This window comes from Eleutherodactylus coqui, chromosome 8 (genome assembly GCF_035609145.1).
Source record: "Eleutherodactylus coqui strain aEleCoq1 chromosome 8, aEleCoq1.hap1, whole genome shotgun sequence".
NCBI classification, from domain to species: Eukaryota; Metazoa; Chordata; class Amphibia; order Anura; family Eleutherodactylidae; genus Eleutherodactylus; species Eleutherodactylus coqui.
The window spans coordinates 81,776,924-81,789,519 of NC_089844.1; the positions used below are offsets into that span (position 1 = coordinate 81,776,924).

A 12,596-nucleotide genomic window follows, 5' to 3' on the forward strand; every position below is an offset into this window, starting at 1 on the left:
TAAGGTCCGCGGATAAATCTGGGGGCCTTATGTACGTACTTTCATCCTCCCTTACGGATATGATCTGTGAGGGAAGATGAAACGTATGCTTTTTAAACTTTTTAAAAACTTTTTAAAACTTTTTTACACTTTTTTTTTAACTTTACATGATCACTGTCATCCATTGGATGACAGTGATCATTTCCCCAGTGACATCCCTCTGCTCTTGGCTACACATGGCAGCCAGGAGCAAAGGGATTTTGAATTTCCCGGGGCTCGAGCCCCTCTGTGCACGCGCCCGATGTCAATCATCGGGCGCGCATGCGCAGACGGGCACTTCGGGTCCCGGGACATCGGGACATAGCAGAGGACCCGAGGTGAGTATTTTCACCTCCCCTCATGGATCCGATCCATTGGATAGCGCCGATCGCAATGCCGGGGGGGGGGGGGGGGTGTCCCCGCAGCCCGGGATGACAGCTCCATGCTGTCGACTACCTGCGGGCACCGACAGCATGGAGCTGTCACGTCCACAGCCCGAGGGGCCTTATTCTCTGCAGGACACGTTTTTACGTCCTCAGAGAATAAAGCCCACTTTGGGAGGACGTAAAAACACTATGGCCCGGTCGTTAAGGGGATAGAGGAAGTCGTAATTGATGTAGGTCATAAGCATGCAGGGAAGATACTTGAAGCTTCCTAAGACAAAGCTGAATATGGATTGTCATATACTGGGAAATCAAAGCTGTAAACTTTCTGTAAATAAGCATCTATTGTGTTCAATGTTTTTCCCTTATAGTAAAGAACCGTTTTTGTTATTGCTTGAATGCTTGAATGAAAATTGAAGCAACTTTATGTATAGGTTAGCAAAATGTAGATGCCTGACATTGTTGTCTTCTCCTTTGCTACTAAATATACTTTATATTATCTTGTATAAAATGTCATGTTTTCAGCCTTTGTCCAGCGTGGTTCAGCTTTCTCAAGTTTCTGACATATTTTCCTTTATGTAAATATCTACAGTGAATTGTTGCAAATAATTTACTTGTGTTGAAAGAGGTTTGTTCGAGAATTCTAAAAAACAAAAAGGCAACAAATGTCCTTAAATTAGAAAAAAAAACAGTAGTCATCTCTTCAATCCCTCTCCAATCCAGCACAGATGCTCTGATGGTTTCCCACTAGTCTTTTTTAAATTTATATATATTTACACTGTATTTTTCGCTCTATAAGGCGCACCGGGTTAGACGCACCTAGGTTTTAGAGGAGGAACAAATGGAAAAAAATATTTTGAACTCCCTCAGACCAGGCAGGGAGGTATTACAGGAGGAAAGCTGAGTGTAAATGTAAGGGCTCCTGCACACTGGCGTTTTTCTTGCGTGTTTTTTTCACGCAATATCGCAGCGTTTTTTTCATGTGATTGTCAATGGGATTTTCTAATGTTAAAAACGCATCACACAAAAATTGCAAGGATACAAACTTGCAATGCATTTTTAACATTAGAAAGTCCCATTGGCTATCGCATGAAAAAAACACAACGATATCGTGTGAAAAAAAAGCGCAAGAAAAACGCAAGTGTGCAGAAGCCCTAATGGTGATCTTATTACTATTCACTCAGGTTTCCAGGAGCCCTGAATGCCATGTTTGATTAACTCTGCAGATGGCATTCAGGATCCTGAAGAGCTCATAGAATCATAGAATGGTAGAGTTGCAAGGGACCTCCAGGGTCATCTGGTCCAACCCTCTGCTCAGTGCAGGATTCACTAAATCATCCCAGACAGATATTTGTCCAGCCTTTGTTTGAACACTTCCATTGAAAGAGAACTCACCACCTCCCGTGGTAACCTGTTCCACTCATTGATCACCCTCACTGTCAGAAGGTTGTTTTTTAATATCTAATTTGTATCTCCTCCCTTTCAGTTTCATCCCATTGCTTCTAGTCTTTCCTTGTGCAAATGAGAATAGGGCTAATCCCTATGACAGCCCTTCAGATATTTGTAGACAGTTATTAAGTCTCCTCTCAACCTTCTTTTTTGCAAGCTAAAAATTCCCAGATCCTTTAACCGTTCCTCATAGGACATGATTTGCAGACCACTCACTATCTTGGTAAATCCTTTCTGAACTTGCTCCAGTTTGTCTATGTCTTTTTTAAATTGGGGTGCCCAGAACTGGACACAGTATTCCAGATGACGTCTGACTAAGGAAGAGAAGAGGGGGATAATTACCTCACATATTCTAGACTCTATGCTTCTCTTAATACATCACAGAATTGTGTTTACCTTTTTGGCTGCTGCATCACATTGTTGACTCATGTTCAGTCTATGATCAATTAGTATACCCAAGTCATTTTCACATGTGCTGCTTAGGCAAATTCTTCCCATTATGTATGTGCTTTTTTCATTGTTCTTGCCCAGATATAAGACGTTGCATTTCTCCTTCTTAAATAACATTCTGTTAGTCGCCACTCACTGTTCAAATGTTTCTAGATCTTTTGAATACTCTCTCTCTCTTCCCTAGTGTTAGCTATCCCTCCTAGCTTTATGTTGTTAGCAAATTTGATCAGTTTCCCATCAATTCCCTCCTCCAGATCATTTATAAAAATGTTGAACACTGGGCCTAGAACAGAGCCCTGTGGTACCCCACTTGATACATTCTTCCACTTAGATGTGCAGCCATTTATGACCACTCTTTGAATACAATCACTCAGCCAGTTGTGAATCCACCTAACAGTTGCCTTGTCAATCCCATATTTGGTCATTTTTTCAATAAGGTATAAGATCCTTTGTCAAATGCTTTACTAAAGTCAAGATATACTATAACCACTGCATTTCCCTGATCAATCCAGTTGGTGATTCTGTCATAGAAGGAAATTAGATTCGTCTGGCATGACTTGTTTGTTACAAACCCATGCTGACTCTGGTTAACTACTCAATTTTTATCCAAGTGCTTGCATACACGCTGTTTAATAATTTGTTCAAAGATCTTACCTGGTATAGAAGTCAAGCTCACAGGCTTGTAGTTTCCTGGATCCACCTTCTTCCCTTTTTTGAAGATGTGGAAAACTTTTGCCCTTTGCCAATCTTCTGGGACTTCTCCTGTTCTTCAGGAATTTTCAAAGAATATGTCAAGTGGCTCAGCAGTTACCTCTGCTGCTTCCTTTAGTATACGAGGATGTAGTTCATATTGACCTTGATACTTGAATTCATTTAAGTTAGCTAAATGTTTCCTCACCATCTCTCTGCTTACTGATAGCCTGCATTCTTTTATTCCCCCAATAGCACAGGGAACATCAGTTGATGTTCCATCTGCTTTCTGAGAGAAAACAGATACAAAATAGGATTTTAAAAATTCGGCCTTCTTAACATCATTCTTAACCAATTCACCATTTTTATCTTGTAAGCATCCAATAGCATCTTTGAATTTACTTTTGCTTTTGAAATACCCCCCAAATCCTTTTTTATTGCTTTTGGCCTCTGTTGCAAGCCTCAATTCATTATTAGCTTTAGCTTTTCTGACACTTGACCTACAGTGTCTGCAGACCGCATTATATTCTTCTTTAGATATTCTTCTCTCTTTCCATTTGATGAACATATTTTTCTTTGTTTTTAACGTGTGCAAGTTCTGTTTTTATCCTTCCTGGTCTCTTTAAATTCTTCCCATTCTTTCTTCTTTTAGGGATTGGTAAGATTGTGCTTTGAGAATCTCATTTCACAATATTTACCAACCTTCTTGAACATTTCTGTCCTTAAAGGGGTTCTAACATGAGAAAAAAAAATTTACTGACCTTGCCTGGCCAGGACCGATCGATCGTCAGGCATGTCCCCTCCATCGGGCTATGTATCACTATGGGAGCTGCAGAGCACAATGCCACAAGCTGTGACAGTGTGCTCTGCCTGCACAGACCCACATAGAGCAGTGCAGGACTTTGAAAAACCAGCAGAAGATATTGCCGATCTGCCGGCAATCTCCTGCTTTGTTTACAGGTTGCCATAGAGACCATCGGCTTGTCAGAAGCAAGCTGATGGTCTCTGTGGCAGGGAGAGCTTGGTGCTTGGCTGTGAGAGGACAGCTAGGTACCTGCTCTTCCAGCAGAGATCAGAGAAAACCTCCGATCTCTGCTGTGTTAACCCTTTACATGCTGCAGTCTATGTGACTGCAGCATGTAAAGGGCTGTCACTGCAGCATGTAAAGGGCTGTCACCATAGGACCCCCGGAATGTGATCAGGGGGTCCTGATGGGTCCCTGTGAAAGTCCCCTAAAGGGACAAAAAATTAAAATTAAAAAAAAAAAAAAAAAGTTAAAAAATTATTAAAAAAAATAATAAAAACACTTGTCTCCCTTTACTTTGTAAAAAATCAAAAATACAATCACACATGTGGTATCCATGCATCGTAATGACCCAGAGAAGGAAGTTAATACATTATTTAACCCCTTAATGACATGGCCCCTTTTTTTCTTTTTTCCCCATTTCTTTTTTTCCTCCCCCGTTTAAAAAAATCACAACTTGTCCCGCAAAAAACAAGTCCTTATATGGCCATGTCAATGGAAAAATGAAAAAGTTATGGCTCTTGAGACGCAACTGCAAAATTAGTTGAAATTCAATGATTAGACCATTTTAAAAAACCTGCCCTGGTGGGCATGGCAGGGTGGTAGGAAACCCGCCACTCAAGGGGTTAAGGCATAAAAACCTTATTCGTGTCAGAACCCCTTTAAGAACATCCAGCCATTGGAGTCTTCCTACCCTCTTTTTGAGTTCATTAAACTCTGCCTTTCTGAAATCCAGCAGTGGGGTCCGAGCTTTCTTAGGTCTTCCTTCCCTTTCTATCCAAAATTCAAGTATAGAATGATCACTGCCTCCTAAGGTCCCAGCCACCCTTACTTCCTCAACCATTTCCTCCCTGTTGGTAAGAATTAGGTCCACGATAGCAGATCCCCTTGTACTCTCTTTTACCTTTTGGAAGATAAAGTTGTCAGCAAGAGCGGATAAGAATTTATTGGATCCATTACTTTTACCTGAGAGAGATTCCCAACAAATGTCTGGATAGTTAAAATCTTCCATAATCACTATGTCATGCTTTTTGGCCATCTGATGTAGAAAGAGTTCATCAATATCTTCTGCTTGTCCAGGCGGCCTATAGTAAATGCGTACAATAGTGTCCTTTCTGTTGTTCTCCTTGTATTCTTACCCAAACAGTTTCTACAGAACTACCATGCTCTGAAGCTTGAATCTCGGTGGAGATGAATGTTTTCCTAACATACAACGCAATACCTCTTCCCCTTTTTTTTACGTCTGTTTCTTATAAATAAGTTGTATCCTTCAAACCTTCTACTCCAATCATGTGTATCATTCCACCAAATTTCCGTGATGCCTATGACATCATATTTCTCTTCCTGTGTTAGGAGCTCCAATTCTCCTTTCTTGTTTCCCATGCTCTGTACATTTGTGCAGAAACATTTTAGTTTGTGATCGGTGACTCTTGCTCCTCTACTTTCCTCCTGAATTTTTTGTCTTTGTTCTTTCTTTCCACTTCTAATAGCAAGGTTCTCAAGTGTATTAATTAGCTGTATATTTTTAACTGGCCTTTCACTTCCCTTCCCATATTGTTCTAGTTTAAAGCTCTCCTAATGAGTGAAGCAAGGCACCCACTAAATATATGTTTACCTGTTTTTGTAAGGTGCAAACCCGTCTCTAGCAACAGTCCATCATATAGGTAATTCACTCCATGGTCTAGAAATCCAAACCTTTGCTGACGGCACCATCGATGTAGCCAGTTGTTCACCTCTAGAATCCTGTTCCATCTTCTTATCCCATGGCCATCCACTGGGAAGATGGATGAGGAGACGACCTGTGCTCCTAGTTCCTTCACCTTCTTTCCGAGGTCAATGAAATAAGACAATGAGTGACAATGTAATGATGATTCCAGTAGTTGTCAGGACTTTCTAGGAGCCCTGCATGGCACGTCTCATTATGGGCTCAAATGTACAAACCATACAGACAGCTCTTTCTCTCCCCCTCTCTCTTCTATGCAGCTGGCAGTTGTAAGAGCCATCTATATGCCTACAGCTGATTGATGAGGGAAGGCTGCAGTTCCCTCTCACTAATCAGCTGTTTGTATGGGCACTGCTATGAAGCTGACCTTCGATCTTTATCACACTGTTGGCTCCATAGCAGTCGCGCCCGCCTGTACAGCAGCTGATCACTGAGCCCACTGCTGCTCCCCCGACTCCAGCAATCAGCTGTTGTAAGACCGCTTGGCTGTCCTTCTGTGCCTACTTTGTATGTGATAGCCAGCAGCTCTGTGAGAAGGATTTGCAATCCTTTTCAGCTGCTGGCTGGGTCTGATTTCGGCATATTCGCTCTTTAGGATGCACTGACCCTTTAACCCCCACTTTGGAGGGGAAAAAGTGGGTCTTAAAGAGCAAAAAATACGGTATATATGCTTTTAATTTTTTTAATGGACACTAACTTTTCAAATAACGTAATGCTTATATGATAGCAGGTGTGATAATTAGTAAAACTGCTATTTATTTATCTAAAATAATGTTTTTGTGCTGAAAAAGCACCCGAAAGTACTGTCTATTTTCCCCTATCCTGTTATTCACTGTCTGCTCTTACATGATTGACTGTGTACACTAGGTGGGACTGCAGAGCAGTGGGATGAGTCATCCTGCTCATTGAACTGTTTGTAGAGAGCAGAAAGGAGGGGGAGGGAGATACACACAGATGTGAATGTTGGATCCAATGCTGAGATATCTACTGCTTTATACACATGCACTTTACTAAATATTTCTGTATACTCCTACATGATGAGGTTATGTATGTAGGTGTATAACAGACAAATAGAGACCAGGAGTTTTTCAGTTCTCTGTGTACAGTCTATAGAGCACAGCGCACAAAGTTCAGCAGCTAGCATCCTCCCACCCGTGTTGAGAGGATTAAGAATCATATATACACCTTGGAGAGGGGGAAATGGGAAAATTGCTGGATGCAAGTTGGCTAGAAAGGGTGTTGTTCTTCATGTACACACATGACAACTTATTCAGAAAAGTTTTTTGAAAATTCAGGTATACTTTAATTCTCAGACAACCCCTTTAACTAACACATTTCTGTTTTCTTTCTCTTTAGACCTTTATAGTATTGAATAGAGGGAAAGCAATCTTCCGCTTCAGTGCCACGTCTGCCTTGTACATTTTAACTCCCTTGAACCCCGTTAGAAGATATTCAATAAAGATTTTGGTACATTCATATCCTTTTCTAATAATTAAAATTCATACATGATTGCAACCTGAAAAAGTAAATATGTAGTTATAAGGTTCTTGGTATAAGGCTCCATACACATGCAGTTGTCGATGTAGTCTGATTATCAAAAGCCGTGAATGCATCCAAAAGGAAAGAAAAGCATAGATGACTTATATTCTTCTCTTTCCTTTGTGTCCACTTATGTTTGATTACCAAACTTTACTACAAACTACATCAACAAACTGCCTGAACCAAGCCTCGTAGGACTTCTCAGACCATGGCTATTGACCAGTTTGTAGGTTCTCTGCTTGGATATTGTCTAACTATGTTTTATTTGTACTGAAAAAAGTTTGGCACCATGTTAGCCAGTAGAGAAAAATGTGATTGTTCTCAGCAAGAGAAACTAAGTAATCTTGTAGATGTGATACCTTTTAATGGCTAACAAAAATACATGATGTTATAGCGAGCTTTCGGACCTACTCAGGGTTCTTCCTCAGGCATAATCAAATAGATCCAAAGAGGCATGCATATATACATACATATAACAAGGCAGAGACGTGATGTTATTAATTTGCACTTTTTTTTTTTACTTGAACAGGATGAGTAGAGAAATAAATAAATATTAGATAGTCCACTGATAAAGATGTGAAAGTTTTATGGTCGCTGAATTAGAGTTAGAGGGTCACCAGGCCAGAGTGTTATCTGTGCTATATATTTCTCATACTTCCCAGTCTCGCATGAATCCTCTTGAAGAATTTAGGCCACTGTTAAAAGTTGGACCATACTACATGCTTCCAAAACTACACAAAGCTGGCAACCAAGGGAGGCCAATTATCTCAGGTGTGGGAACACTCACTGAAGGAACCTCAGGATGGATAGGTGTCCTCAAACCACTGGTGAGAAACACAACCAGCTATTTGCAGGACATCACAGATCTACTGAACAAACTATCAACCCTAGGTCCCCTCCCCAATGGCACCATCCTGGCCACCATAGATGTGGAATTGTTATATTCCAACATCCTACACAAAGATGGACTGACCTCCTGCCAGGTACACCTTGAGGCCAATGGGGTTGCCTCTGAATCCCACCAAATTATTTCTCCTTTGGCAAACAGATATTTCTGCAACTCACCGGAACCGCCATGGGCAGTCACATGGTACCGCAATATGCCAACCTTTTCATGGCAAAATTGGAGAGTGACTTTCTGGCCTCCTGCTTCAGCAAACCATTGGCCTGCTTCCGCTACGTTGATGACATTATAATCATCTGGACCAACACCGAACAAAAACTAATAAAATTCCATGAGACATTCAATGCATTTCACCCCACCACAAACCTTACATTAAGCTACTCATAAACTGAAATCAACTTTTTGAACACCACCATAAAAATTTCAAAAAACTCAATACAGACATCCCAATACCAAAAAAATGATTGATCAGCCCACATACCTCAAATGGGACAATTTCCATTCTAAACACATCAAAAAGTCCATTGTCTACAGCCAGGTCATCAGATACAACCAGATTTTTTCCAACCCAACAGACAGAGAGGAACATTTATAACATTTTAAAAAGACATTTTTAAATCAGGGATACTATCCAACCTCAGTTGATGACCAAATTACCAGAACCACCAGGATACCCAGAAATCAACTACTATAATACACAGAGAAGGGAGGAAATGATCATGTACCTCCAATAGTGACCTACAATTCACAGCTAGAGGTCCTAAGGAAAACCGCAAAGAAACTCCATCATACCTTACCCAAGGATAACCGTCTGAAAAACATATTCCCGGACCCTCCCATTCTGTGTAACAGGCAGCCTCCAAATTTGAGGAACTTTATAATCAGGAGTGTATTGCCCTTTGATGCATGAAAGGAACTTATCCATGCAAGATAAAGAGCAGTAAGACCTGCTCACATGTACTGACCAAAAACAGGATACAAATCTCCCAATACACAGCAGGACTATAAGATCCCTGGGACATGCACATGTTCCACGGCCAATGTTGTGTACCTGATCCTGTGCAGTAAATGTTCTGTTGGGACTTTTTATGTTGGAGAAACAGAACAAAAATTGAAAATGAGGATGAGGTCTCATCACTATACAATTAAAGAATAAAAGACAGAATTACCTGTGGTGGAGCATTTTTCTAGTCACGGATATGACATAAAACATATGAAAGTCGCCATATTGAAAGGCAATTTCAAGTCACAAAACCATAAAATAATTTGGGAGTACAAACTAATAATAAACTTTGACACTTTCAGCATAGGCCTAAATTCTTTAAGAGGAGTCATGTGTGACTGGGAGGTATGACATAGCACAGCACACAGCACAGATAACACTCTGGGCTGTTCACCCCCTAACACTAATTTAGTGACCATAAAACTTTCACATCTTTATCAGTGGACTATTGAAGTATTTATTTATTTCTCTACTCATCCTGCTTTGGTAAAAAAAAATGTAAGTGCAAATTAATCACATCATGTCTCTGCCTTGTCATATGTATGTGTATATATATCCATGCCTCTTCGGATCTATTTGATTATGCCTGAGGAAGAACCCTGAGTAGGTTTGAGGCCTCAGTGAGACGGGTGTTTTTTCGCACGATTTGCGCATGCGCATGCGTCCGGCGATTTTATAAAACCATTGCTTTGCAATGGTATCGGACACATGAGCGCCTTTTATGCGCTCGTCCGATAACTTATAGAACAGAAATCGCAGATCGCACCTATCTGCGATCTGCGATTCCTGTTCTCTTCTCTATATGCGCTCAATGGGGCCGGCGGCAGCAGCGCCGACCCCATTGAGAACATATAGCAGACAAATCATTCTCCTCTGCCACAGCTGTAACAGCTGTGGCAGAGAAGAATGATGTTTGCCAATTGAATTCAATGGAGCCGGCAATACAGCCGGCTCCATTGAAAGCAATGGGCTGCCGGCGATCGCACAATGAATTTTCGGGAAGGGCTTAAAAATATAAGCCCTTGCCAGAAATTCATCCAGAAGTGTGTAAAAACAAAAAAAATATATATACTCACCTGGTCCCGGCAGACGGAGTTCAGCTGCGGCCAGCCGGCAGTTCTCCTGAACTGCTCTGAGTAGTATTCAGCAGCCGGGGATTTTAAATCCCCGCCTGCTGAATGAGCTGCCTCTGATTGGTCACAGCCTCACCAATCAGAGGCAGCTCTGACTCACACCCATTCATGAATTCATGAATGGGTGAGTGAGTGCTGCCTCTGATTGGCTCAGCGCAGGGACCAATCAGGGGCAGCTCTCAACTGTCATTCAGCTGAGAGCTGCCTCTGATTGGTCCCTGCGCTGAGCCAATCAGAGGCAGCACTCATTCACCCATTCATGAATTCATGAATGGGTAAGTGAGAGCTGCCTCTGATTGGTGAGGCTGTGACCAATCAGAGGCGGTTCATTCAGCAGGTGGGGATTTTAAATCCTCGGCTGCTGAATACTACTCAGAGCAGTTCAGGAGAACTGCCGGCCGGCCGCGGCTGAACTCCGTCTGCCGAGACCAGGTGAGTATTTTTTTGTTTTTTTTGTTTTTACACATTTCTGGATGAATTTCCGGGAAGGGCTTATATTTTTAAGCCCTTCCCGAAAATTCATCGTGAGATCGCCCGCAGCCTATTGCTTTTAATGGAGCCGGCTGTACAGCTGTACAGCTCCGGCCCGTTTCTAATGAAACGCGGCTAGGAGCAGTTTTTTCGGGCGATTTTTCAGCCCCGGTCACGCGATTTGCGGAATCGCATCCGTCATGCGATCCGCAAATCGCGGGAAAAAACGCCCGTGTGACTAAGGCCTGAAAGCTTGCTATAATATCATGTATTTTTGTTAGCCATCAAAATGTATCATATCTACAGGATTAATTGGTTTCTCTTGCTGAGAACAATCACATTTTATTTGTACTGTTTGGTGCTTTTAGACAGAATGATTATCGTTCAAAAAAATCATTAAAATAAGCGATAATCTTTTGGTTTAAATGTTAACCAACAACTGAACGATCGGTCGATTTTTGCTCGTTCTTCACTTTATGCAGGCATAAAAATCATCGCTGGCTCGTTCAGTTCTTGTTTGGTTTCAACTGCGCTCATTCAGTCCCTCTCTTTCACTTATACAGTGAATGTGAAAGACTGAACAATCCTCATTGATTTCTCGTTTGAACGTGCTAACGATGTATCTACCTGTGTAAACAGACTGGACGAGTGAATGAACTAAATATGACGTCATTCGCTCGTTTGTTCATTCAAGCGATAAATCGGCTGGTCTAAAAGCACCCTTAGAATTTGTCTTGTCCAAGAACAATATTGCACAGTGTTTGTTCAGTAAATACTTGCATTGAGTGCAGCACAGAAGCTCATTGGTTAAGATTATTGCATTGTGGCACTTGGGTTGTGGGTTCAAATCTGGCCAAGGGCAGTATCTATAGATGTAGCAGTGCTAACATGTATGGTGCTGGTGTGCTATGGCAAAAGTATAGCACATGGGCCATTCAATGTGAATGGTAACGGCTGCCCTAGACAAGTGCTGTAGAGAATGTGGTGTGCCTATACTATTTGTGTAGTATGTCTGCTATCTCTGTAAGTGTTTACATGAGTTTCCCTGCTGTGATGGATGATAAAATATAATGGCACTATAAAAATAAAAAAGTTAAATGAATATTCAGCACACACTTCTGGAGCATCTTTTTGTAGCATTGAGTTTTCCCTGCATTATTTCTTCTGAAAATGTAGCGTATGAATAAATTTGCCATCTTGTTAAAGGGCTATGTCACTATACAGTCTGATACTGTCTAATCAGTTCTGCTTGTCATCAGACTTTCTAGGGCACACTCTTTTGACAAGGAGAATGCCCAGGTCAACTTTTTCATGCCTTTCCAGGAGGAATATTAGAGGAATGGTGCAGCAGAGAGTTCTAAGGAAAGATGCTCCAAAATTGTTGTTTTCGGAACAATGCAAGTGTTTACTGAAACAAATATGACAAGAGAGCTGAAAAGTTTTTATAAAATGTAATTCTATATTAGCCAAATGACAAATATGAAATGCATTGCTTGATAAAAATCTAAGAAAGTAGTCTGAAATCTAAACCTGACTTTTTTTGTCAATTGTTATAATTTTATCTTCGCACATAACTGGATTTTCAAGATGGTTCTTCCACAGATTGTTATATAACAGTTCATCACATATTGTTCTGTTGGTATTTTTAAAATTCTGTAATTCTTCCTTTATTATGTCTACTTTTCCTTTATTGTGTTTACTCTTCCTTTTATTATGTCTATTCTATGTACAGTATATTACATCTATTCTTATTTTCTTAGGCCTCATGTCCACGGCACACGCAGATTTTTCATGCGGATTTCTGCAGCG

At 41.0% G+C, this 12,596-nt stretch overlaps 1 protein-coding gene across 1 annotated transcript in view; it reads left to right on the plus strand.

Moving 5' to 3' along the window:
• LOC136576556 (sodium channel protein type 2 subunit alpha-like) overlaps nucleotides 1-12,596 on the plus strand; it is a 200,256-nt gene that overhangs the window by 58,715 nt on the left and 128,945 nt on the right. Inside the window, exon 3 of the mRNA XM_066575925.1 lies at nucleotides 7,094-7,212. Within this exon, the coding sequence (XP_066432022.1) occupies nucleotides 7,094-7,212 (119 nt within the window). The remainder of the gene's footprint in view (nucleotides 1-7,093; nucleotides 7,213-12,596) is intronic.